The 26245-nt window shown below is 47.4% G+C and overlaps 3 protein-coding genes, 4 non-coding genes and 1 pseudogene across 8 annotated transcripts in view; 2 read left to right on the top strand and 6 right to left on the bottom strand.

Moving 5' to 3' along the window:
* Positions 1-2279: 2279 nt before the first annotated feature.
* Positions 2280-8215, bottom strand: Rpl3 (ribosomal protein L3). Its single transcript, XM_057792632.1, has 10 exons — positions 8129-8215; positions 7302-7494; positions 6453-6621; positions 5031-5166; positions 4333-4519; positions 3736-3896; positions 3122-3223; positions 2772-2867; positions 2474-2593; positions 2280-2380 (listed from the first exon to the last, which is right to left on the bottom strand). The coding sequence occupies exons 1-10, from the start codon at positions 8129-8131 to the stop codon at positions 2336-2338; spliced, it is 1212 nt and encodes a 403-aa protein (XP_057648615.1). The 5' UTR covers positions 8132-8215; the 3' UTR covers positions 2280-2335.
* LOC130889270 (small nucleolar RNA U83B) lies at positions 2939-3033 on the bottom strand. Its single transcript, XR_009058537.1, has one exon. It is a non-coding gene; the product is annotated as a small nucleolar RNA U83B (small nucleolar RNA).
* Positions 4197-4288, bottom strand: LOC130889271 (small nucleolar RNA U83B). The gene has a single exon (XR_009058538.1). It is a non-coding gene; the product is annotated as a small nucleolar RNA U83B (small nucleolar RNA).
* LOC130889220 (small nucleolar RNA U82P) lies at positions 5167-5221 on the bottom strand. Its single transcript, XR_009058502.1, has one exon. It is a non-coding gene; the product is annotated as a small nucleolar RNA U82P (small nucleolar RNA).
* LOC130889263 (small nucleolar RNA SNORD43) lies at positions 7666-7729 on the bottom strand. The gene has a single exon (XR_009058530.1). It is a non-coding gene; the product is annotated as a small nucleolar RNA SNORD43 (small nucleolar RNA).
* Positions 8216-11676: 3461 nt separating the features above from the next.
* On the top strand, positions 11677-12275 carry LOC130889054 (NEDD8-like; annotated as a pseudogene).
* Positions 12276-15111: 2836 nt separating this feature from the next.
* Positions 15112-15531, bottom strand: LOC130889025 (protein transport protein Sec61 subunit gamma). Its single transcript, XM_057792476.1, has one exon. It carries the CDS (start codon positions 15476-15478, stop codon positions 15272-15274), a length of 207 nt encoding a protein of 68 aa, XP_057648459.1. The 5' UTR covers positions 15479-15531; the 3' UTR covers positions 15112-15271.
* Positions 15532-20723: 5192 nt separating this feature from the next.
* Syngr1 (synaptogyrin 1) overlaps positions 20724-26245 on the top strand; it is a 29268-nt gene continuing 23746 nt past the window's right edge. Inside the window, exon 1 of one of the 2 annotated variants that reach the window (XM_057792475.1) lies at positions 20724-20895. In XM_057792475.1, coding sequence (XP_057648458.1) covers positions 20797-20895 — 99 coding nt within the window. In that variant the 5' untranslated portion in view covers positions 20724-20796. The remainder of the gene's footprint in view (positions 20896-26245) is intronic. The other variant, XM_057792474.1, reaches the window with a different exon arrangement.

Here is a 26245-nt window from a genome sequence, read left to right as displayed (position 1 = left end):
GGATATATATACTGAAGGTGTGAAGATCTCAGGACAGGCAGGGGAAAAGGAGCTACCTACCAAGCTTTTGGGAGCTGGCCAGGGGCCAGACCAAGGAGCAGGCCTGATGTAGATAGGCAGGCGGGTCTTTAGGAGAGGGCAGTGCAGCTAGGGGGTATGAGAGCCTCAGACAAGAACCTGCATGCTGAGAACTGGCAGATATGAGGCTGCCTCTAAGTACTGGGGATAGCCTGGGTCCCATTCCTACCACAGCAAGACTGTCACCAGGGTCTAGGCTAGAACACTTATAGGTGAACCCTGGAGGTGGCACCCAGTTGGCTATCCCTCTACCCCCTTGGGCCATCCCTAGTAACTTATGACTCTGGCTTTGTCATACCTTTTAAGGCAATGGTGGCTCTTGCCACCACCTCCCTGTTCCCACTTGCTCAGAAATTCCCAGCAGGTATTTTTTTCAGGATTGGAATGCAAATCCTTGTTTTGCCACCACAGGATTCTGGTGAGACCTGTCTTGGAATTTTAGTAAGAGGAAAGTGTGACAGGAACAAGACACAGGCATGGGAACTGTATGACGCACATGGAGAATGGATGGGAGAAGCAATGCATCCCAACAACCTGCACAAATGCTGGTGACTCCCACCCAGGTACAGATGCAACACTCCAAAGTTTATTGAGCACCTACTGTGTGCCAAGCTCTGTCCTAGAGGCCAGGGGAATCTGCAGGTAACCTGGCAAACACAGGCTGCTCTTATGGCTCTCCTCCCTCAGGAGTTGGGACCAGAGCTCGAAGTCTGTCCTAGAGCCTCCACACTTGCTGCAGTCTTGTCTACTCTTCTCATCTGCCTCCACGAGGTTAACAAGTTCCTGAGAAGTCCTTGCAATGGTGCTGGGAGTGTAGTGAGTACTGGCTCCAGACGCCACGCCTGGGGTAGAGGGTGGGGGTGGGTGTCCATGCTGCCCAAGTATCAAGAAAGCAAAAAACTACAGCCCTCTGTGCCCCTTTTCTACAATGGGTATTCCATGCCTGGTGTTATGAAGCTACCTTATCTTGGGTGAGGACCAGCTTTCAAAGGCTGAGGAGCTGAAGCTGAGGACCAGAGTTCAGGTCCCATAACCCACATGGGGGCTTGTAGCCATCCTTAACCCCAATTCTGTCTTCTGGCTCTGTAGGCACCAGGCATGCATGTGGCATATAAATACATGCTAAACATATAAAAGCAGAACTACAAGCTTGAGGCAAGGTGGCCCAAGGTACCCTGGACTACATGAAAAGTTCTAGGACCAGACTACATTTACACCATCTCTTAAGGTTACCTTACCTGTAGTATCACTTTCCAAGCACAGGCTCCCATCACTTTTATCTAGACAATCTTTGTTCCCCAGACCATGCTCCTAACCATCTTGGCCATAACTAGGGAATAAGATCTGGATGTCCTGTAGTGCCTCCTACAGGCCTAATAGGGTCCTAAAAGGAGTCCACATGGGATCAGAGTTCTCACTGGGATGCGCCTGGGCCAACTGGATAGATAGCACAGAAGAGCTGGGCTATTTGCCATGTACTGTACCCACCCCCAGGTGGCTCAGGGCTTAAGTACTGGCTCAAACATCAAGTGACCACTGAACCACTTCAAGGACCTCCAGGGTTCCACTGCCCTCACAAGGGAGCTTGGACAACCTCCAATCTATTGCAGACAAAAGGTGTGATATACCATACTGTGAAATCCGTACCAATCTAAATAGGTTTGTACTGCCAGTACTCAGAAAGCCTGGCACCTACTACCTCAAGTAGGCACTTGGTTAGCATCAAATCCAACTTCACAACCAATTCCAGCTTTATACTGAGTTGTGGGCTGACATCCACACACTATTTGAGCAGTACAAGGGTAACAACCTTAAATCAGGGCCTTGGAGCTGTTCTAGCTGTCCTATTTGCTTGAGCCGAGCAGCTGACACATTGTCACCACCAGAAAACCTTTGTATTTGATTGAGCCAAGCTCTAAAGTGAAAGCTACCATGTAGACCACTGTAGTGCTGAAGGAACCAGGGGACATCAAGTCCTACCTCCCCTTGTCACACCCCAGTGTCAAGCAAACTCTGCAAACAGCTTTCAGAGTCAGAAGCTGCATGTATCAGACAGGAAGGACATATAGTGCTCCAGTGACTCACTATGCTTCCTGTAGGCAATGGACATCAAGCATTTTTAGCGCCTCTGTGTTCAAGTATTGAACTTCCCCCCTCCATTAATGGTTGGCCATTGCCCTAGAAAAAAACTGAAGAGCCAATTTCACTGAAAAAGCTTTTATTGAGACCAACCACACCAGTCAAGCAAATTCTGGCATTAAGCACCTTCTTCCTTGGCAATGCGGTCTTTCTTGAGTGGTCCCTGTGAGAGAAACAGGAGTTTGTCAGTCTACACCCCTAAACACAGCCATGTGGCCAAACAGCCAGGATAAAACTGGGACATGAAGGTCCTTACCATGAATGCTTTCTTCTCCTCCATGGTCTGGAAACGACCGTGGCCAAACTTGGAGGTGGTATCAATGAATTTCAGGTCAATCTTCTCCAGAGCCCGCCGTTTGGTCTGCACCAGCAAGGACTGTGGCACACACAAAAAAGTTGGTCAGTGAGCGACACCCAGAGCCAGTTCATAGCACAATATGCAGAACTCATGCACTGTGGAAACTGCTATGTGGGGTCGGATTCTACCCCTAGGACAGGCCAGTATTTTCATAGTGAAGGACCCTGTTCATAACCAACTGGGCCCTGGGTTTTACCTTGCGGAGTGTGAGCACTCGCTTCTTGGTTCCCACCACACAGCCTTTGAGCATGATGAAGTCATTGGTTACCTCACCGTAATGGACAAAGCCACCCTAGGGAATCATAGCTAATGGTCAGTGCAAATTAACAAGTCAGTTACACATATCCAACCATGATCAGCAAAGCTGTTCTCAGAAGGAAGGCAACAGGGAATGGTTCCTCAGTTTTCACTCGGGCGCTGTGCCCAGCGCACATTCCAGAGCCTCATCACAGAACAGCTATGATGGATCCCCACCCCGCTAGAACTACAGGGGTCACAAAAGCCAAGTGCCACCCCACAGAAGCATATATAGGTGTCAGCACTCACCAGTGGGTTGATGCTCTTGTCAGAAAGGTCATAGTCGGTAGATGCATTGTTCTTGATCAGCTTGCCATCCTTGATAAGGTAGCCCTGACCAATCTTGTAAATCTGAAAATACCATCAACAACTGAGAAAGCAGTCCTAGGAACCAAGTCACTAACACTGAGGTGCTAGCAACTAGCCTAGTACCCAGACTCTGAAAGCAGGAAGTCCACAGGTTTCCAGATAGATGGGACAGATCAATACTACTGCTGCTGGACAAAAATGTGTACTCTCCAAAGGTCAAAGTGCTCTTCAGTTCGCTACATGAGCCCTAAAACTAATGCTAGGCATAACAAGTTCATTCCAATAACCCTGAGGTCTGTCACAACCTCCAAGGGCATACAGGAACACTGCTTATAAAATGAACCTTTTAAAAATCTCCCTGGAGCCAGGTGGATCTCTCAGTTCAAGGCCAGGCTGGTCTACAGAACAAATGCCAGTACAGGCTCCAAAGCTAGAGAAACTTTCTCAAAAAATCCAAAACAAAACTCCCTGGCCGGGAAAGGGTTGGGGCTGTGGGTCCCGCCCCCGCCTGCCCCACCTGCAGGATGGACCCCGCCAGCCTCATCACACCTCACCTTCTTGTTGATCTCTGTCCGATGATGGTAGCCCTTCTGCCCAGCCCGAGCCACAGAGAAGGCCACTCGGGCAGGGTGCCAAGCGCCGATACAGGCGACCTTGCGCAACCCTCGATGGGTCTTGCGAGGCAGTTTCTTGGTATGCCAACGACTGGTCACCCCTAAAGAGAACATGTCATTGTTACAAGGGACCGGGGCACAACTTTATCCCTCCCTGTGAGTGCCCAACTGGTTTTTATCTGAGGTACTTTTGGAACAAAAATCGCTAATTATCTGCCAAAAGGTGAGTGAAGATCAGATCACATTTCATATCTGATTTTATCTGCAGCAAATGTCTGCATATCACACAGAGAGAGCTTAAGGCCAGAGGTCGCCATGTCTTAGATTTTAAGGAGTTCAACATTTGGTGTTCACAAGTAAACTCCACTCCCATCCCATTCCTTAGAACCTAGACAAGGGATGCTGTTCTCAGAAGGAAGGCAACAGGGAATGCTTCCACAGTGTTACTCGGGTGCTGTGCACAGCACATTCCAGAGTCTCATCACAGAATAGCTAGGTCACCCCCATGTATCACCCACAGAACCACAAACTACTTACCTTTGTAGCCTTTGCCTTTTGTCACTCCAATGACATCAATCATCTCATCCTGCCCAAACACTTGGTTCACAGGAACCTGCTGCTCCAGCCTCTCCCGGGCCCAGTCCAGCTTCTCAGCCACAGTGCCCCCATTTAGCTGGATCTCCATCAAGTGTGCCTTCTTCTGGCGCAGAGGAAGCAGACGCATCTAGAAGGGAAAAAAGCTCAGATCAGGTTGACCAGCAAAGCAACCTTACAATCCCACTGAGTTAAGAGTGGTTGGCTGGCATGAGATAGGTGTACTTGAATGGCTCACAACTTCATTTTAATACGTGTGAGTGTCGAGTTTCAAGTTGAGCCAGGGATACAGCAAGATACCTGACACTGAGAAGCCTGAACTGTAATTAACAGCCTGAAATCTTCAACTAAATAACTATGTCATTACAGCCCAGTGCCAGCACCTTACAAGGATCCAGGTTAAGCATTTCGATTGCTGCCATGAATCACCACCAGTGTGCTGATTAAATGAAACTTAAGATGGAGTGAAGTGCCACGGCGCCCTCTGCTGGTCAGCAATACATGGACAATAGTCAAGCTCAAGCAGCAATTAAGCTGATACCTGGACAAGACACCTGAAATGCCCTAATATCCCAAGTCTCAGATAATAATACCTATGAATGACAGAAAAGCCTCACTCCTAGGTCGCAGCAGGCGCTCACCTGAGTGTGGGCAATTATGCGGATGACCTGGCAGTACTTCTTCATGCTGTTGAAGTCCTTCTCCAGCTGTTTCTTGCCCATGTCATCCTGCCATTTCTTACAGTATTTGGTGAAGGCCTTCTTCTTAGATTTGTGCCTTCAGGAGCAGAGCAGAGTTGGGGGAGGAGCCCGGTGCAGGCCATCATCACCATTGCAAGGGGTGAGAGGAAGGCACACTGGCACCATGTGGGCATGAGGCTCATTGCTGGCTTCTAAGGAGCCTTTTTCACCAGCAAGCGGAGCCTGGATGGAGCTCATCGGGCAGAGCCGAGCGGAGCTGAGCAGAGGTCCACAGGTTAATGAAAGCCACACATATTCAGAAAGCAGTTCTTGCTCCAAGGCACCATAATCTTTTTCTACCCAAGAAATCACCTCACTGAAATATTAGGGATCAGGCAGAGGCAGACTTGTCTGGTACAGTTAAGGCTCCAGGTTCAATCTCCAAACCGCAACAAACCTCAACTAAAGAGGCAGAATGAGTACACATGTCTACTTTCTAGCCCCTTTTTTAAAAAAGGACTTATTAGCCGGGCGGTGCACGCCTTTAATCCCAGCACTTGGGAGGCAGAGGTAGGCAGATCTCTGTGAGTTCGAGACCAGCCTGGTCTACAAGAGCTAGTTCCAGGACAGGCTTCAAAACCAGAGAAACCCTGTCTCGAAAAACCAAAAAAAAAAAAAAAGGACTTATTATGTATACAACACTCTGCCTCTATGTATGCCCGCATGCCAGAAGAGGGCACCAGATCTCATTACAGAGAGTTGTGAGCCACCATGTGGTTGCTGGAAATTGAACTCAGTTCCTCTGGAAGAACAGCCAGTGCTCTTAATCCCCGAGCCATCTCTCCAGCCCCTACTTTCTAGCTTTATCTCCTAATTTCAGTCTGCAAACATTAATACCAAACCCACTACATTGGAGGCAAGATTTCAGGTCAAACAAAAACCAAAATAAATACACATCTGTCTTCACAACCTTTGATGAAGGTCCTTACTAAGAAACCCAGCACTAGGGAAGCAAAGGCAGGCAAAATCGCCACGTGGTCTGGAGTTCCAGGACAACCAGGGCTACAGAGAAACTGCCGGCCAGGCTGTGGAGGCACACACCTAACCCCAGCACTCCCCTTAAAAGGGGAGCTTGGAGCTGTGGGTACACACCTGAGGTGCTAGCCTGGTATAAAGAGCGAGTTATATATAAGACAGACTCCAGAGACGGGCAGATCTCTGAGTTCAAGGCCAGCCTGGTCTACAAGAGCTAGTTCCAGGACAGGAACCAAAGAACCAAAACAGAGAAACCCTGTCTCAAAAATACTAAAGGTGGAGGAAAGAAACCCAGTACAACGTCCACAAGATCCTAAATTGCACCTCCCCAGTGTTCCCCCTCCTTACCAGTTCTTGTAGAACCGCCTTTTACACTCATCACTGATGTGCTCAGCAAATACTGTCTTGAAGGTGCGCAGACCTCGTGGGGTTTCGACATATCCCACGATGCCCACAACTACCATAGGTGGTGTTTCCACAATGGTTACAGCCTCCACGACTTCTTTCTTGTTCACCTCTGTGAAGGCAAACAGGCATCAGCGTGTAGACAACTACCAACATTCTAATGCCCACTCAGCCAGAAAGGTTCTCTGCCTCCACATCAATTATTCGGTCTGGCCTTCAGGACTGCTCTCCATGGAGCTTTCACTGAAGTTGAACCCTAAGGCCCCAGGTGTCACCATACCTCGACTACACTTCTTGTTGTGTACTCGTTGGAAGTATAGAACAGACATTACATCAGGCAACAACTATCATCACCTCTAATCTCCAGCATTCAGGAGGCTTGCTTTGATAAAATGCCTCAGCTTCACCCTACACTTGAAATAAGCTTTGCAATGAGGCTACCTGGCCTGGTTTCAGATTTAAAAAAAAAAAAAATCATTCCAGACATGAAACAAGTGTCTAGACAGATGTAGGAACAATTCTTAAAAGTCCCGAAGTACATGAGGTACCGGTTGCTTTTAGGACTAACTAGGCTTTGATGCCCAGCATGTACATCGTTAGGAATGATGAACGTTAGACTTTGCCCCACAGGATTTCGAACGGGCCCTATCTGCCCAGCACGGCCATTCATTCTTAGTCTCAAAGTGGGCACTGTCACCCCTCAGCATCAGTCAGAACACCTGCTGTGGAGCTTTGCAAGTTCATTGCAGGCACCAACCATTTCTGAACATACACAAGGAATTTTTTACATACTGGATCCTGGTCTGTCAACCTCCCGGACAATGTGGGTCATGCCAGCCTTGTAGCCTAGAAAGGCTGTGAGGTGAACAGGCTTGGAGGGGTCATCCTTGGGGAAGCTCTTCACTTTCCCACGATGCCTGCTGCTGCGCTTCCGAGGCAGGAAGCCCAAAGACCCATGTCTGGGAGCAGAGAATTTCCTGTGAGACTGGGGGAGAGAGAATCACCATTACCACGGGCCTTCTCAACTGCTCTGATCAACCCTATGACTTAACCATTATTCCCTGGAGAGCATGCCACTTTACATGTGAGCTCTCACGACGCCATGCTAAATGGCCTCATGGCGCTTCGAAAGCCAGCCTTTACGAATTCCCAACGCCAAATCAGAACGTGACAATCAGCACAGAATTTCTGTCCGCCCGTCAAAAGGTTCATCACTTGTGGCTTCTGGGAAGTCGGGAGACCCACTTCCTTTCGCGGAATCGGGTCCCAAAAAATGGAAATTAACACAATAACCCCGTTTTAGTCAATTCAATCCAAAGCACACGGAATTTCCTACCAGGCTATCAATACGCACTTTTGGGATAAAACTGATGTCAAGAACCAAAAATAACTCGTTTTAAATCGGGGGACCTTTAGGTTTGGGCTCAAGGCAAGGCCTCTCCCACAGGCCCAGACCGGCTCTCCGCACGCATTCTCAACAGAGGTCTAGGCCCCGTTGCGGCCCCCGCCATGTCCTCTGTGCTCCGAAAACACCTTCTCAGTGATGATGAGACCACGATGGCGCCCACTGAACCACGCTAACAGAGAACCAAGTGGCCACCCGCCATTGACACACGTACCATATCTCGTCACACGCCGCCGCCGATAGAGGACGGCCAGGCCGTGGGGCAGACTATATAAAGCCTCCTGATGGCTCCGCCCACTCAGCGTGCGAGCGTGATGCCGCAGAGGACGTCGGATCGAAGTTCGCACAAGGAACGTCCCTTTCCCGCCCACTCCGGATTGACAAGTAGCGTCGGTACGGCAAGTGGTTGGGTTCAAACGTTGCAGAAAGCCTCATAGACGCTGCAATTTCTAATGTAATGAATCTACGGCGTTCTGCAGCAGCCAAAATTGATGGTAATGAAGCAAAATGGCTGCATTGTTTGTGTCGGTGTGCTACGCTGTCACCTCTAGAATTCAGTCTTCAGGTGCTGTCCCTTATAACTACAAAATGTCGAAAGTGACGTCGTTGAGGCAGGCTTTCGTTAGATGGAACTGGATGAAACTCGTTTGCTCTCTGACTAGCTAGCGATTTTAATGCAACAACGACCTGCCTTTAATACGCCATGATTTCGGGCACACCTCTTTCAAGTTCGGTCTCTGCCATTCCAATACCTAGATGTCATGTCCCGTTCACATTTTGTTTTCTTTCCTTTCCTTTCCTTTCCTTTTTTTTTTAAACGTGTATTGGTGTTTTGCCTGTATGTCCGCCTGTCTGTCCTTGTGAGGGTGTTAAATCCCCTGGAACTGGAGTTACAGACCCTTGTGAGCCGCCGCGTGGGTGCTGGACTTGAACCTCTGGTCCGGAAGAGCAGTCAGTAATCTTAACTGCTGAGCCATGGGTCCAGCCCCATATTTTGTTCTTAATTTTTAGATTTATTCATGTTATGTGAGTGTATGAGTATTTTGCCAAGGTGTATGTATGTGTACCATGTGTGTGCCTGACGTCTTCAGAAGTCAGAAGAGGGTGTCAGACCCTGGAACTGGAGCTACAGACAGTTGCGAGTGCTGTAAACCAAACACCGGGCCCCTGGGATAGCAGCAAGTTTCCTTTACGACTGAACCATCTCTCCAGATAAAGAAAAAAAATATTTATTCATTTTTAGGAGCGTGGATATAGCTTTATTTTATTTTTAGGAGCGTGAATATAGCTTTATTAAAGAAAAGTAAGAAAGACATTGTGAAAGTAGGGGTACTGAGTGCAGAATATCCACTAAGCCGTTATCTAGCACAGGACTTCAATCCCAGCACTTGGGAGGCAAAGGCAGGCAGATTGCAAGCCAACCAAGGCTATGTGGTGAGACTCTGTCACAAAATAATAAAATAAAGGGCTGGAAAGATGGCTCAGAGGTTAAGAGCACTGACTACTGTTCCAGAGGTCCTGAGTTCAATTCCCAGCAACCAAATGGTGGCTCACAACCATCTGTAATGAGATCTGGTGCCCTCTTCTGGCCTGAGGGCATACATGGAGGCTGAACACTGTGTATACAATAAATAAATAAATCTTTAAAAAAATAAATAAATAGCACTCGGGAGGCAGAGGCAGGCGGATCTCTGTGAGTTCGAGACCAGCCTGGTCTACGGAGCTAGTTCCAGGACAGGCTCCAAAGCCACAGAGAAACCCTGTCTCAAAAAACCAAAATAAATAAATAAATAAATAAATAAATAAATAAAAATAAAATAAAAAATTAACACTTAAGAAACGTAGAGCTTCTGGGTTAGAAATTGTGCTTCAGCCGGGCGGTGGTGGCGCACGACTTTAATCCCAGCACTCGGGAGGCAGAGGCAGGTGGATCTCTGTGAGTTCGAGACCAGCCTGGTCTACAAGAGCTAGTTCCAGGACAGGCTCCAAAACCACAGAGAAACCCTGTCTCGAAAAAAACCAAAAAAAAAAAAAAAAAAAAAAAAAAAAAAGAAATTGTGCTTCAGTTGGTAGAGTCTTTGCCTAGAATACATGAAACAAGTACAGGGTAAAAACAGGCATGGTGTTCATGTCTGTAATCCTAGTACTTGACAGATAAGAGCCGGAGAATCAGTATTTGTAGGTTGTTCTTGGCTACATATTGAGTCTGAAGCTAACCTGGAATACGAAAGACCCTGTTTCAGAAACTAAAATACAGGCTCGACAGATGGCTTGTTGATTAAAACTGTGTATTGCTTTTCCAGATGACTCCAGCTACCGTGAATCAGACATCTTCTGGCACTCTCAGGCACCTGTGCAAGCATGCACACATGGAGACACAAAAATAAAATCTAACCCGGTATGGGGACACACAGTGCAAGGCCAGCCTGGTGTACCCAGTGAGACTCTGTATCAAAACGAACAAGACAAGGTTTCCCTGTGTAACCTGGACTGTCCTGGAACTCCGTAGCCCAGATTGGCCTTGAACTCACAGAGATCCACCTCCCTCTGCCTCCTGGGATTAAAGACCTTAAAGGCGTGCTGTTGCCTGCCTGGCCACCTGGCCAAAAATCTCTTAAACACAAGAAAACAGAACTTTTTTTGGAAGAGATCTGAATGTGAGACAAGCGCTCTCCCATTAAGCTACATCCTTAGCCCTTGGCTATTTGGTTTTTTGGGTTTTTTGTTGTTGTTGTCATCCCTCCCCCCCCCCCACAGGGTTTCTCTAAACCTTTGGAGCCTGTCCTGGAACTAGCCCTTGTAGACCAGGCTGGCCTCAAACTCACAGACGTCCACCGGCCTCTGCCTCCCGAGTGCTAGGATTAAAGGCGTGTGCCACCACCACCACCACCGCCTGGCTTGTCTATTTGTTTTTGTTTTGTGGCATGGCCTTGAACCCTCTGTGCAGCCTAAGGTCCCCACAAACTCTAGGTCTTCCTAAAATGTCTCCCAAGTGCTGAATTCCAGGCTTTATATCGCCACATCCAGTCCCAGCTTCAGACATTTTTGAAAACACCAAGTCAAGCTGGAGACTTGCTTTACCAAAAATAGTAAACATATTACAAATTCACAGTAGTGAAAACAATGTGGCAGGGGAAAAGAAAGAAAAAAGGAATCGAATATAGACATCAGAAGTGTCAAGTGTCAATTTTTGTTTGCTTTTGTTTTTGTTTTTCCAGATAGGATTTCTGTGTGTAGCCCTGGATGTCCTGGAATTCACTTTGTATACCAGTCTGGCCTTGAATTTTTGTGTGCACACACGCATGGATGCACATAGTGAACAACAATGCTAACACACATTGAAAAAGATTTTTCAAAAAAATTGTTATTTTTATGTGTATTGGTGTTTTGCCTACATGTATGCCCGTATACCACATGCATGCAATGTCTCCAGATACCCTGGAACTGGAATTATAGCTGGTTGTGAGCCTTCATGTGGATGCTGGAATTGAATTCCTGTCTTCTGCAAGAGCAGCTAATGTTCTTAACCACTGACCCAGTTCTCCAGCCCCCACCACCAACAGATACTTTTGACCCCAGAACCTTAGAAACACAAGCCATGCCGGGCAGTGGTGGCGCACGCCTTTAATCCCAGCACTCGGGAGGCAGAGGCAGGTGGATCTCTGTGAGTTTGAGACCAGCCTGGTCTACAAGAGCTAGTTCCAGGACAGGCTCCAAAACCACAGAGAAACCCTGTCTCGAAAAACAAAAAAAAAGAGAAGTGTCCCTAGCCGTGGAGTGCTGGGAAGCGGCAGCGGTGACCACAGCAGGAGAAGCAGCACTACAGCCGCCTGCAGCCCCAACCTGGGAGGAAGATGCTAATTAAAGTGAAGACGCTGACTGGAAAGGAGATTGAGATCGACATTGAACCCACAGACAAGGTGGAGCGAATCAAGGAGAGTGTGGAAGAGAAAGAGGGCATCCCCCCACAACAGCAGAGGCTCATCTACAGTGGCAAACGAATGATGAGAAGACAGCAGCTGATTACAAGATCCTAGGTGGTTCAGTCCTCCACCTGGTGTTGGCTCTTAGAGGAGGAGGTGGTCTTGGGCAGTGATGAACCTCGGTTCCGTTTTACCTCCTTGCCCTGTCGCTCATAATGAAGCATCACATATCCTCTCACACTCTGGGACACCAGAACTTCTGCCCCCTCCCTTGGATGCCCAGTCTTGTGTGTCTACTGGTGGGAGAATGTGAGGACACCAGGGTGCAGTGCTCCTGGCCCAAATGACCATTACTGGCTGTTGGGTTTTAGTTTGCAGTCCTGTGTGCTTCCCTCTCTTATGGCTATAACCTTGGTTGTCAATAAAATATTTCCTGGCCAAAAAAAAAAAAAAGAAAGAAAAACAAAAAAAAACCAACAACAGCAAAAAAAACACAAGCCATAAAGAATAAAGTAATTAATTATATTTGGTTATGTCAAAATTAAGGGTTTGTTTTGTTTTTCGAGATAGGGTTTCTCTGCATAACAGTCCTGGCTGGCCTAGAACTCACTTTATAGACCATGCTTGCCTTGAACTCACAGACATCTGAAGTCTCAGCCTCCCTAGTGCTGATATTAAAGGTGTACATCGCTATGCTTGGCTTTTATTTTTCTTTTGTATCAGACAGATGCTGTACCACATACTTTATAAATATTAACTCTAGCAGGTTGGTATGTTTTACATCCTCTGTAAATGTGTAAATGGATCCACAGAGAGGCAATATAGAGAGCCATACCAAGTCCAAGTCCGGCAAAACCCAGGCTGTCAGCCAAGCAAATGCTCTTCGCTTTCTTTGAACGATCAGCCAGAAATGACCATTTTTGAACATACAGTGGCAGAAACATTCAGCTAAAATCATCTGGACAGGTTCTGCAAGGTGGCTGAGCCTGTGAAGGAGCTTGCAGACACTCTGGAAGACCCGAGTTCTATCCTAGGGACTCAGAACCAACGCCCAAAGGAAGTCCTAAGCGCTGTGACACACACAGATACTTTTCTGAAAATCTGAACAGACACTACTTGCAGGAGAAAGACAAAATAAAAACCCAAAGTGTAAAACGTCATCTAGACTTCTCAGCTGATTCAAACAGAAACTGGTAAAGGATGTCACATGACTCCCCTCTCTCTGGGGTGCTGATAGCCCGTGAGATGAGGAATGCTTCTCTTTTCAGGTCACTTTTGAAAAGCCTGTCAGTAGCATGTGCTAGTTACACGTAATAGTGGTTTTCTCTGTGACTCCTTTGCGCATGTGTATAACACACTGCAATCGAGCTTACCCCTTATTGCCCTCTTTCATCCCCTCCCACTCTTGCCGCTCACCTTTCTCTTCCCAAATAGTTGTTTCCACGTTCATGTCTTTCCTGTTCTAATTGTTAGTGGTCCAGTGAGTTTTATCAGAATTACTTCCGGGGTCATGGGTAGTAATTTATATATGGGCGAAGCATGAGTATCTTAGCAGTGGCTACACCACTGAAGAAAGTGTCCCTCTCCTAGCAACCATTTAGCGGTCTTTAAATCTTCTTGGAGAGATGGGTGAAGTCTTCTACTCTTCTTTTTTTTTTTTTTTTTTTTGGTTTTTTCGAGACAGGGTTTCTCTGCAGCTTTGGAGCCTGTCCTGGAACTCCCTTTGTAGACCAGGCTGGCCTCGAACTCACAGAAATCCACCTGCCTCTGCCTCCCGAGTGCTGGGATTAAAGGCGTGCGCCACCAACGCCCGGCGTCTTCTACTCTTCTTGTAATTGGATGGTGACAGGTCAGATCTTGTGCAGGCAATCACAGAGAATTCAAGACTGCAGTGGCCTCATCATTCCCGGAGGACCACATTCTGCTACTCCACCACCGTGTTTGTTGTTGTTGTGTGTGTCTATGTGTGCTGTATGTGTGTGTTTATGTATCTTTGTGTGGTGTGTGTGTGTTTATTTTTGAGGCAGTCTCATTTAGCCCAGGCTGGTCTCAAGATCATTACTTTTATAGCTAAGGATGGCTATTCCTGATCCTTCTGCTTCTACCTAAGAGAGCTAGATTACATACATATATGTGCCTTCACACTTATTTTTGGGGTAGTGCTTGGGATTAAACCCAGGATTTTGTGCTTGATATGGAAGCCAGAAGAGCTATATATCTGTCCAATTCACATTTGTTTTTATTATTGCATTTATTTAGTATATAAGTGTTTTGCTTTTGTATGTATGTGTGTGCCTGGAGCCCATGAAGGCCTGTAAAAGGTATCTGGAGTTACAGAGTATTGTGAGCAACTATATGGGTGTTAGGAATTGAACCTAGGTCCTCTGGAAGAAGACCCAGTGTTTTTAACTACTGAGCCATCTTTCTAGTCCCTTATTTATTTTGTTTGGTTATTTAGATTTATTTATTATAGTGTTCTGTCTGCATGTATGCCTGCGGGCCAGAAGAGGGCACCAGATCTCATAATGGTTGGTTGTGAACATCCTGGTAGCTGGGAATTGAACCTCTGGAAGAGTAGCCAGGTCTCTTAACTTCTAAGCCATCTCTCCAGCCACCCCCAAGATATGGTTTCTCTGTGTAGCCCTGGCTGTCCTGGAATTAGTTCTGTAGATCAGGTTGGCCTTGCACTCACAGAGATCCTCCTACCTCTGCCTCCCTGGGATTAAAAGAATGTGCCACCACTGCCTGGCTTAGTTGTTTTTTTAATTTTACTCCTTCCCCTCTCTATATATTGTTATTATTAGTGTGTATGTATGTATTTATGGTGTGTGTGTGTGTGTGTTGCTTTCAAGGAGATCAAAAGGGGATCGAATCTTCTGGAATTGGAATTACTAAATGGCAATGGTTGTGAGTCACAGTACAGGAACTGAACTAAGGTCCTCTGCAGGAGCAGCAAGTCATCTCTCTTGACTGCTGAGCCCACTCTCCAGCCCTTCTTTTAATTTTTTATCTTTTGAACCGAGGGCTCACCAGGTAGCTGCACTCTGTGTGTACGCTAGGCTATTCTGAAACTCACTCAGCTCCACCAGTCTCTGCCTCCACAGCACTGTTTGTTTCCGCCTTATTTGTTTATTTTGTTTTTTTCTAGATAGGGTCTCTGTTAGGTAGTCCTGGCTATCCTGGTACTCACTTTGTAGACCAGGCTGGCCTTGAATTCTGAGACCTGCCTTCCTCTTGCTTCCTCTTTATTTTTTTTATTTATTTATTTTTTTTGTCATGGGAAAAATGTTTATTTTGAAATTATTTTAGTTTAGAAATACAAAACCTCTTGGGGAGGGAAAAAGGAAAGGAAAACACAAAGTATACAGGCAACTTTTTACTTCATAAGCTTCTCACACCCTTATTTGCTCCTAGTTCCCGCGAAGAGAAAGCATTCAGCCACCCACAATAATGTTATTAATAGGGATATGGATCAGTTTCACAAAGAATCCAATGAATCCCATGATAGCAAATCCTATGGCTGTGGCCATGGCAATCTTCTGGAATTCTTTTCTGTCGGGCTTGGTGCATCTTTTAACCAGCCGAATTGAGTCCTTTACGAACTGCCGACTTGGCTCAACAAACTGCATTACCTGATCCATGACTGATTGCGGGACGGCGGCTTGAGGAGGCAAAGACACGTAGCTTAGGAGAGGACTGATTCCTCTTTATTTTTGACAGAGTCTCTCAAAGAACCTGGAGACAGAAGCCATTTGAGGTAGGGAATATGGCTAGCCAGTAAGTTCTCAAGATTTGTCTGTCTCTACCTCCTAGCTCTGGGATTACAAGTGTGTCCTACCATATATATTTTTTTAATATGAGTGTTTGGGATTGAAACTCAGGTATTCATGCTTGCAATGCAAGCTCTGTACCTATTGAGTCATTTCCCTGACTTGATAGGAAACTTTTTTTTTTTTTTTTTGGTTTTTTTGAGACAGAGTTTCTCTGTGGCTTTGGAGCCTGTCCTGGAACTAGCTCTGCAGACCAGGCTGGTCTCGAACTCACAGAGATCCGCCTGCCTCTGCCTCCCGAGTGCTGGGATTAAAGGCGTGCGCCACCATCGCCCGGCTCTTTTTTCTGGTTTTTCGAGACAGGGTTTCTCTATGGTTTTGGAGCCTGTCCTGGAACTAGCTCTTTTTTTTTTCTTTTTTCGAGACAGGGTTTCTCTGTGGTTTTGGAGCCTGTCTCTGGGAGTTCGAGGCCAGCCTGGTCTACAAGAACTAATTCTGGGACGGGCACCAAAGCTACAGAGAAACCCTGTCTCGAAAAACCAAAAAAAAAAAAAAAAAGAGTTTTAATTAAAAATAAATGGAACAGCTGTTGCTGGACTTTAAGTTCAGCCCAATCCCTTGCTGTTGACATGGCTTACTCCTGAGCCCATTTGCCTCCCCGGCGGTTTGAACCTGGAGTTGTTCCTGTCCTTTTATCCCTGTATATGGCTCCATCTTCACTCTCAATGCTGATCTCCAGTGATCTCTACAGCAATATCCTCTTCCCTGAAGCTGGTTTGGTTCCTTATCTGATTAAGGCTGACTCTATTTGCATTTCTGTCAGGCCTCTTCTGAAACATCTTCAACGACAGCGACGCAGTAGCCTGTTGAACTGCACACTCCTTGTGTACAGCACTTATGTGCAGCTGCTGGCTTGAGTGAGTTACTGTGCAATGTGTGACAAGAGAGTTAATTTTAGTAAGTAAGATTAGAATAAGAGCAGCTGCGTTTACCTTAGCTCAATCACCAAGGTAGGCAGGATTATCTGGCAAACAGGTGCTGTTGAAACTGCTCCACCTTATGAATTTATTGTTATTGAATAAATTCTGATACCAGGGAAAGACAGCAACGTGTTCATCTACGTTGTGGCATAGAACTCGGGACAAGGTCGAGACGGACAAGAGGGAGAATGTTTCAACAACCTTCAAGAATGCGTAGTAAGGGACTGGAGAGATGGCTCAGTGGTTAAGAGCACTGGTTGCACTTCCAGAGGTCCTGAGTTCAATTCCCAGCACCCACATGGTGGCTCACAACCATCCATAATGAGATCTGATGCCCTCTTCTGGCCTGCAAGCAAACATCCAGAAAGAATGCTGTATAAATAATAAATAAACAAATCTCTCCAGCTCCAATAAATAAATCTTAAAAAAAAAGAATTGGCAGAAGAACAGACAGGAGATCAATGGAACCGAACAGAAGACCCGGATATCAATCCACACATCTTCGAACACCTGATCTTTGATAAAGAAGCAAAAAATATCAAATGGAAAAAAGAAAGCATATTTAACAAGTGGTGCTGGCATAACTGAATATAAACATGTAGAAAAATGAAAATAGACCCATATCTATCACCATGCACAAAACTCAAGTCCAAATGGATCAAATACCTCAACATAAAGCCAGTCACACTGAACCTCATAGAAGAGAAAGTGGGAAGTACACTTGAATGCATTCGCACAGGGAACCACTTCCTAAATATGACCCCAGCAGCACAGACACTGAGAGAAACAATTAATAAATGGGACTCCTGAAACTGAAAAGCTTCTGTAAAGCAAATGACACAGTCAACAAGACAAAAACGACAGCCTACAGAATGGGAAAAGATCTCCACTAACCCCACATCAGACAGAGGTCTGATCTCCAAAATATACAAAGAACTCAAGAAATTGGACAACAAAAGATCACATAATCCAATAAAAAAAAAATGGAATACAGACCTAAACAGAGAACTCTCAACAGAGGAATCTAAAATGGCTGAAAGACACTTAAGGAAATGTTCAACATCTTTAGTCATCAGAGAAATGCAAATCAAAACAACTCTGAGATTCCATCTTACACCTGTAAGAATGGCCAAGATCAAAAACACTGATAGGCCTGGAGGGATGGCTCAGCCGTTAAAGGCTAGGCTCACAACCAAAAATATAAGAGTTCGGTTCCCAGCACCCACGGCTGTCCCTCCAGGTATTTTAAAAAAAAAAATAAAAAAAAAATAAAAAAAAAAAAAACAAAAACACTGATGACAACTTATGCTGGAGAGGTTGTGGGGAAAAGGGAACACTTCTGCATTGCTGGTGGGAATGCAAGCTAATACAACCCCTTTGGATGTCAGTGTGACGATTTCTCAGAAAATTAGGAAACAACCTTCCTCCAGACCTGGTAATACCACTTTTGGGTATATATCCAAAGGACGCTCAATTGTACCACAAGGACATGTGCTCATCTATGTTCTTAGCAGCTTTGTTTGTCATAGCAGAACCTGGAAACAACCTAAATGCCCCTCGACCAAAGAATGGATAAGGAAAATGTGGTACATTTACACAATGGAGTACTACACAGCAGAAAAAAATAACAACAGCTTGAATTTTGCAGGACAATGGATGAAGCTAGAAAACATTATTTTGAGTGAGGTAACCCAGATACAGAAAGACAATTATCACATGTACTCACTCATAGGTTTTTTTTTTAAATATTTATTTATTATGTATACAATATTCTGTCTGTGTGTATGCCTGCAGGCCAGAAGAGGGCACCAGACCCCATTACAGATGGTTGTGAGCCACCGTGTGGTTGATGGCATTGAACTCAGGACTTTTGGAAGAGCAGGCAATGCTCTTAACCTCTGAGCCATCTCTCCAGCCCCCTCACGGGTGGTTTCTTAAACATAAAGCAAAGAAAGCTAGCCTACAAACCACAATCCCAGAGAATTTAGACAACAATGAGGACACTAAGAGAGACTTACATAGATCTAATCTACATGGGAAGTAGAAAGTAGAAAAAGACAAGATCTCCTGAGTAAATTGGGAGCATGGAGACCTTGGGGAAGGTGAGAGGCAGGGAGGGGAGCAGAGAAAAACACAGAGCTCAATAAATATCAATAAAATAATTTAAAAAAAAAGAATGTGTAGTAAGCTGGAGTGGTGGTGGCACACACTCCCAGCACTAGGGAGGCAGAGGGAGGCAGATCTCTGTGAGTTCGAGGCCAGGGCTACAAGAGAGAGTTCCAGGACAGACTTCAAAGGTACAGAGAAACCCTGTCTCGAAAAAAAAAAAAAATACGGGTTGGCTGCTCAGTCCAGGAACCCTCCTGGCCACACACAGCTTTGTGCTTCTGAGCAAATGCTGAGCCAGGTGTGGTAGCTCATGACTGAGATCTCAGCTCACAAGATTGCCCCAAGTTTTTTTTTTGTTTGTTTGTTTGTTTTTTTGTTTTTCGAGACAGGGTTTCTCTGTGGGTTTGGAGCCTGTCCTGGAACTAGCTCTTGTAGACCAGGCTGGTCTCGAACTCACAGAGATCCACCTGCCTCTGCCTCCCGAGTTCTGGGATTAAAGGCGTGTGCCACCACCGCCCGGCGATTGCCCCAAGTTTGAGCTGAGCATGGGCTACATAGTGAGTCTGATGACAGTGTGAGACCTTGTTATAAAACAAAAGAGCTGGAGAGCATTTGTTGCTCTTGTGGTGGACCAGAGTTTGGCTCCCAGCACCCACAAAAGGTAACATCAGTTCTAGGGGATCCCAGCCCTCTTCTGGCCTCCCCAGGCATTGCATTTATATGATTCACATACAAACATGAAGGCAAATGTTAATGCAAAATAAATGAGCTGGGTGGTGTTAGCACCCAACTTTTGGGAGGCAGAGGCAGGCAGATCTCAGTGAGTTCGAGGCCAGCCTGGTCTACCAAGCAAGTTCCTGGACAGCCAGGACTGTTACATAGAGAAATCCTGTCTCAAAAAATGAATAAATAAATAAATGAAGGAAGAAAAAAGACAAAAATTCTGCCTATCCACAAAGTTACAAAGATTTTCTCTTGCTTTCTTCTAGAAGTTTATATATATAAACTTATATATATATATGTATATATACACTTTATATATAGCATAGTATAACAGCTGCCTCAAAGATTTCTCATTGCAGATGTATATGGTAACACAGGCCTGAAACACCGTAGCTGGAATGAAGAAGCAAGAGGATTGAAGTTCAAAATCATCCCCCTCCATACGGCATGGTGAGCTCCAGAAGTCAGCCTAGACTACAAGAGATGCTGTCTCAAAAACAAACTCTGGAGCCCTTAGGTCAAATTGTGTTGGGATAGGTGGGGGGTTCGGGGGAGAAGGGTAGGACGATGATGAGGGCTAGGGTGTATTTATTGACCACCCATTGTTTGTGAGGACTTTGGATATAGCAAACAAGACATAACTTGGCCAGATGCGCAGCCCACAGACACGCAGAGGAGACAATGGAAGAAATAATTACATAATTAATTACTTGATTAAGGAAAGAAGCAGGGAGCTGTGGTGTAGGGGAAGGGAATCTCACAAGATCTGTGGTTTCCCGCTTCCCCAGCTTTTGCCTCCCTTACGGGTCCCACTAGACGGGGGTGGGGGGTTGGGGGGGTGCGCAAGTATGACGTCATCGGTGGAGCTAGGAGGCAAGGGGGTTCTGGGGGCCAGAGGTTCTGCAGGTCTCTTAGAGCGGGTCATTCCTGAAGCCAGCGATTTACCGGCGCGTTCATTGAGCCACGTACTGTCAAACAGAGCCCCTTCACTCTATTTGAGGAAGACAGCGACAGGAAAGGCAAATAAACAACAAGCAAACAAACAAATAACGAAGAGGGTTTCCTGGAGAGCTACAGCTTGGAGTGCTCCCGAAGGCGGGGACGCGTCTGCATTTTCTGTCCACACCCCGACCCAGCACCACCTTGCAGACAGATCATCCCGCTGACGAGGAGCTAGCCGGGCACCGAGACCCCCACAGCAGCACGCGCTCCTTAAGCGCGCGCTTCCGAGAGCCTCTCCTGCCCTGCACGAACGCCCCCTAGCGGGAGCCCTGAACAACAACACCAGCCGCGCACAGGAGAGGGGGCGGGGGCGCCGCGCACGCGCACGGGTTGGCGGCGCGCGCCGAGCGGGGGGCGCCGCGCGGTGCAGCCACGATGGAAGGGGGTGCGTACGGAGCGGGCAAAGCCGGGGGCGCCTTCGACCCTTACACCCTGGTGCGGCAGCCACACACGATCCTGCGTGTCGTGTCTTGGGTAAGGACGTAGTAAGGCGGGCTCGGGCTCTGGGCGCCGGCGAGCGGCGCGACCTCACCTGGCCGGGCCGGCCCTGCCGGTGCAGCGGATCCCGGCCGCACGCTGCTTCCCCGGCCATCGCCGCCGAGTTCCTCAGCCCTATCGCCGTGACCTCCAAGCTGTCGCTGCTTTGCGGCTAGCAGCGCGGCTCGCGCGAGTCCGTGGGAACGGAGCGCGAGTTCAAGGCCGCTTTTGGGGGGCGCGGATCAGGGCGTAGATCTTCTTGGTAGGGCGCACGCCGCACCTGCCGCTCGCGTTCGGGGCGAGGACCGCGAACCAGGTTTTGTTGCTCACCCCACACGCTGCAGAGTCCTTCCTGAGTGTGGTGCTGGATACCGGGGTTCCTCCAAGACCCGCATCTGCTAAGCCGCGTGACCTTGGGCAGGGAACCACCCTAGAAAACGGGGAAACGAGGGATTCAGTTCCGAGCTGGGTGGGGAGCGTCACCTCTTCTGTCATGCTTTAGTGTCTGGATTTATAGGGGTGGGAGGAGCCTCTTTGAGGCCCCCTTGGGCTCTGACATTTTGTGAATCAGCGATACTCCCACCCCCATCCGCAGCATACACCTGAGTGGCGCCTAGGTGTTGTCTGGAGAAAGGTCCCTTCCACGCAATGGACAGCAGGGAGGGCGGTCTGTTCGCAACCTTCTGCTCAGCTAATCGGTGCAGGACCCCCAGAGCTGAGTGGGGCTCAGCTCAGACCTGGGGTGTGGGGCAAAAACAGCTTGAAGGGAGAGGCTCTGGGGCTTTGCACCGGAGGGAGAGGAGGTCTGTGGGCTGTGGTGCCCTTTGGGGTTGGCTGGCTTCGTGGAGGAGGGTTTTGCTACTGCAAGTCTGGGGCTCGCTCCTGAAGGGCTAAGACCGGAACAACCTGGATTGGTGACATAGGTTAGGGACCCTTGAGGTTGTGATTGAAGTCAGCTGTGACCTAGGCTTGCTGAGGTGCCCTTCTCTCCTGGTTTTCAGGGCCATGTCAGGGTCTGATGGGTGCAATGGCTTGGGATTTATTCTGATCTTAGAGAATGTTTAAATGTCCTCCTTATGGGGAGCCTTATTTCTGGCACTCTTTATGGCCGTACAGCCCAGATATGTCCATGAGGATTTGTGACCCTGAATTTATTTATTCTTGGCACTCCCCATGTTGCAGAAGTCCCTGCAGGCCCTAGGTAAAGTGGGAATCCTGGTCAGGCGGGTTGACTGCTGCTTCTTCTGACCTCTCTGGGGCACCTGGCTGGGAGGGGGAAGCACAAGCTTGGTGAGGGGGTGTGGGCGTTTCTTGTGCTTGGGTCATTTCTCCCCGCGATAGCTTCATTTAGCAAACCTTTATTGAGTCTGCCAGGCCCGAAGGGAAGGCAGCATGACTCAGGCTCAGCCCTGATGCTCAGGGAGCCCACAGTCCTACCGGGGAGGGAGCCAGGACAGGGTGTCCCTGCTGTGGAATTGGGGTGCTTCGTGGAGGTGATGTCGTGTTGGGTCTAGTGGGATGCAGAGGCCATACACTTGTATACACGGGGTAAAAGGAGGACGTGGTGAGCAAGAGGGGGGGAATTAACTAGATCTAGCACCTACTCAGTGATCCTTGAGAATGGCAGGCAAGCATTTGAATCCAAGTCTTGTTGCCAAAGGATTGGGTTTCTGCTGCAGGGGAGATTGCCAGTCCTATAGTTTCCAGGTTGTGAGTGATCAAGTCTAACGCCAGCCCAAAGATCTCCATGATCTCCCAGCCCTGCTCAGGCACCTGGATTCTAGGTGCTTTATACTTTTAGCAAAGGTGTGTACTATAGGCTGGAGAAAAATGTTTTTAAAATCTAGATTAAAAAGCTTTGACCCTGGGTGACGGTGGCACACACCTTTGATTCTGCACTCTGGAGGCAGAGGCAGGTGGATCGTTGAGTTCAAGGCCAGCTTGGTCTACAGAGTGAGTTCCAGGACAGCCAGGGCTGTTACACAGAAACACCCACCCCCCAAAAAGAAAAGCGTTGAGCAATGACCTCTACCTTTAATCCCAGTACTCTGGACTTAGAGGCAGGAGGATCAAGAGTTCAAGGCCAGCCTCAATTACTTAGCAAGTTAGAGCCAGCCTGGGCTACAGGAGATTGTCTAAAAATAAGATGAAGACCTTCCCCCTCTACCTGATCATTAAAGTAATACCTGCTGGTTATTGGAAAGCACAAAAATCGTGCATGGTGATTATAACATGGGATATATAATACCACTGACATACACCTTTAGAAAAGATGAAGATGGGCCTGGGGGTGTGGTTAGTGGCAGACCACTTGCCTAACAAGTGTTAAGGCCCTGGTCTGTAACCTCAGTTCTGGGGTGGAAAAGGGAAAAGAAAGAATGACAGAGAGCGTAAGTTTCATGTCATGCGGTCTTTTTTCCATCCCACCGTATTCCGTCTGTGGTATGTAGAGACATCCTAACAAATTCTGGAGTGGGTCCCCAATGCCCTCAGCAGTCATGGGTGTTATAATTTAAAAACTCGGCATGGAGGGGCTGGAAAGATGGCTCAGAGGTTAAGAGCACAGGCTGCTCTTCCAGAGGTCCTGAGTTCAATTCCCAGCAACCACATGGTGGCCCGCAACCATCTGTACTGAGATCTGGCGCCCTCCCTTGGCGTGTGGGCATACATGGAGGCAGAATGTTGTATACATAATAAATAAATAAATCTTTAAAAAAAAAAAACTCAGCGTGGGAAGATGCCAGGTGGCACAGTTCATGTGGAGGTTTTTTTTTTGTTGTTGTTGTTTGTTTGTTTAATTGGGGGAAGGGAATGGGGAAAGGGGAAGGAGAGGGGAGAGACTGGTCTCTGGGGACAGGAGCAGTGGAAGAGAAGAGAGAGACAGAGAGAGACAGAGAGAAGGGGGAAGAGACAGAGAATAAGAGACACACAGGCCCACCTTTTTTTTTTTTTTTTTTTTTTTTTGGTTTTTCGAGACAGAGTTTCTCTGTAGCTTTGGAGCCTGTCCTGGAACTCCCTTTGTAGACCAGGCTGGTCTCGAACTCACAGAGATCCGCCTGCCTCTGCCTCCCAAGTGCTGGGATTAAAGGCCTGCGCCACCACCGCCCGGTTCAGGCCCACCTTTTAAAAGGGAACGTAGTGAATGTGCACAGGAGCTGCTCTTAGTGGCTGCAGTTGAGTTGAGGATGCATCCTGTCAGAACCCCAAGGGCAGGCCAGTACTGATGCCTGAATACTAACAATGGGGCCACCAATGCCCTCTCTCATCTACTGTGGGGTCTGACAGCCCTAGACTTTCTCCATGGAGTTAAGGGAGCCTGGGTTCTGGGTCTAAGGGCACCGATTTGTTCAGGTTTGCTGTAATTTTCCTGGCTTTAGCATAGCCCCAGATTCCCAGGCCACTTAGTCCTGTACGAACTGGAACCACTGGTACCCACGACTCCACCGCAGCCGCGGTCCCAGCACACTGACTAGTGGGTTTGTAGAAGTTGTACCAGATCTTTTTTTTTTTTTCTGTTTTTACAAAAGATGTCCTTGAGACCCTTATCGTACAAACATTGGGGCCTCGCTCAATGTGGACCTTGAGACCCTGAAGCCCCTTGACTGAAGCTGTCTCACTCCTTCCCCCAGACTGGGCAAGGCCAGACTGCACCTGATGGGGATGGCTGGGTTGGACATCGTCCAGGGCAACTGCAAGCTGTTGTCTCCATCTGCTTTTTAATCCTTCTCTCCTCATCCCCACATTTTTTTTTTTTTTTAAAAAGACAGGATCTTTTATAGCTCAGGCTGGCCTCAAACTTGGTCTGTAACTGAAAATGACCTTGATGACCTTGAATTGATTCTCCTGCCTCCCCCTCTATGGCTAGAATTATAGGCTATGCGGCAACACTTGATTTTGTTAAGTGATGACAATGGAACTCATGGCTTCTTGCATGCCGGGCAAACCCTTTACCAACTAGGTCACATCTTTAGTCCGTTTAAATGTTTTTAAAGTTTATTTTTTAGTTTTAATTTTTTTTTTTTCTGAAACAAGGTTTCTCTATATAACATTCCTGGCAGTCCTGGAACTCGCTCTGTAGACCAGGCTGGCCTTGAACTCACAGAGATCCACCTGCCTCTGACTCCCGAGTGCTGGGATTAAAGGCGCATGCCACCACCGCCAGGCTAAGTTTGTGTTTAAGTGTGCGCACCTTTGTGAGGGGGATTCGGGAGACAAAAGAGATCGTCTGATACGCCGGAGTTGGAATTAGAGGCATTATGAACCTCCTAGGATGCTGGGAACTGGGTACTGGCACTCCAAAGAGCAGCAGGTTGTCCTAACTGCAGAGTGGTCTCTCCAGCACCTTCCACTTTTTGTGGTCATTTTTTTCTTTTTCTTTTTCTTTTTTTTTTTGAGACAGGGTTTCTCTGAACTTTCTTTGTAGACCAGGCTTTATAGACTTTGAACTCAGAGATCCACCTGGATTAAAGGTGTGCGTCAGCCACTACACCCAGATGGACTGATAGACTGATTTTTTTGAGTACTCAGGGAGAATTCAGTAAGTATAGTGGGGCTCCCCCCCCCTCCCGTGACAGGCTTTCTCTGTGTAGCGCTGGCTGTCCTAGAACTCACTTTGTAGCTGAGGCTGGTCTTGAGATCCTCCTGCCTCTGCTGGGATTCAAGGTGTGCATTTCCACACCTGGTTTCTTTCCCCCATTTTTAGTTTAGCAGCAAGCTCAACCAGGTGATTCTCTAGGTCGAGGAACATCCGGGCTGCAGGACTTCATGCTCCTTGCGCTCTCTGCAGATGTCTCCTGGAGTCCTGGGCTCGCAGTTGCATCTGGGGGCAGGTGCCCTGGCTGGAAGTATGTTGTCACATCCAGTCGGCTTTTTCCCTGTTCCAGGCACGCTCTGGCACCTAGACAGGAAGGCTTGACATCTGTGACTGTCCACCCTGAAGCCCTCCTGGCCTCTCTGATGGGGCCAACTCTTGAACTCCTGTGTGTGTCTCGGGTCTAGGGTGTGGTGAGTTGTACACAGGAGGTAAGAGGTTGGGCCCCTAGGTTTCTGATGTGTATTTTGGTACTTTCCTTGGTGTGTAGACAGCTGGAGGCCTGAGGGGCCTGACAGCCTGGATTTTAGCCTCAGCAGCAAGTCTCTTTCCTAGCCTTCATTTGTGGCTTAGGGTTGGGGAACCTGGAAGGTTTGTGGCAGTGGTAAGCTGGTGAACTCTTCCTTGCTTATATCTTTTCTCCATGTTGTTATTATTATTATTATTTTGTTTTTGTAGTTCCGAGCTTCATGCCTGCTAGAAAAGTGCTTTAACACTCATTGCATTATACCTTCAGTCAACAATTTTTGACTTTTT

The sequence above is a fragment of the Chionomys nivalis genome, chromosome 17 (genome assembly GCF_950005125.1).
Source record: "Chionomys nivalis chromosome 17, mChiNiv1.1, whole genome shotgun sequence".
NCBI lineage: Eukaryota > Metazoa > Chordata > Mammalia > Rodentia > Cricetidae > Chionomys > Chionomys nivalis.
This window is presented reverse-complemented; position numbering and strand designations above follow the sequence as displayed.

Bases quoted from the DNA above. Each gene is read 5' to 3' on its own strand.
- Rpl3 (XM_057792632.1), bottom strand. The intron at 5,167-6,452 runs GTAAGGAGGGGG...CTGCTCCTGAAG, and splicing joins AGGCGGTTCTACAAGAACTG to GCACAAATCTAAGAAGAAGG. The intron at 4,520-5,030 runs GTGAGCGCCTGC...TTTCCCTTCTAG, and splicing joins GCATAATTGCCCACACTCAG to ATGCGTCTGCTTCCTCTGCG.
- LOC130889025 (XM_057792476.1), bottom strand. From the start codon at position 15,478: ATGGATCAGGTAATGCAGTTTGTTGAGCCAAGTCGGCAGTTCGTAAAG.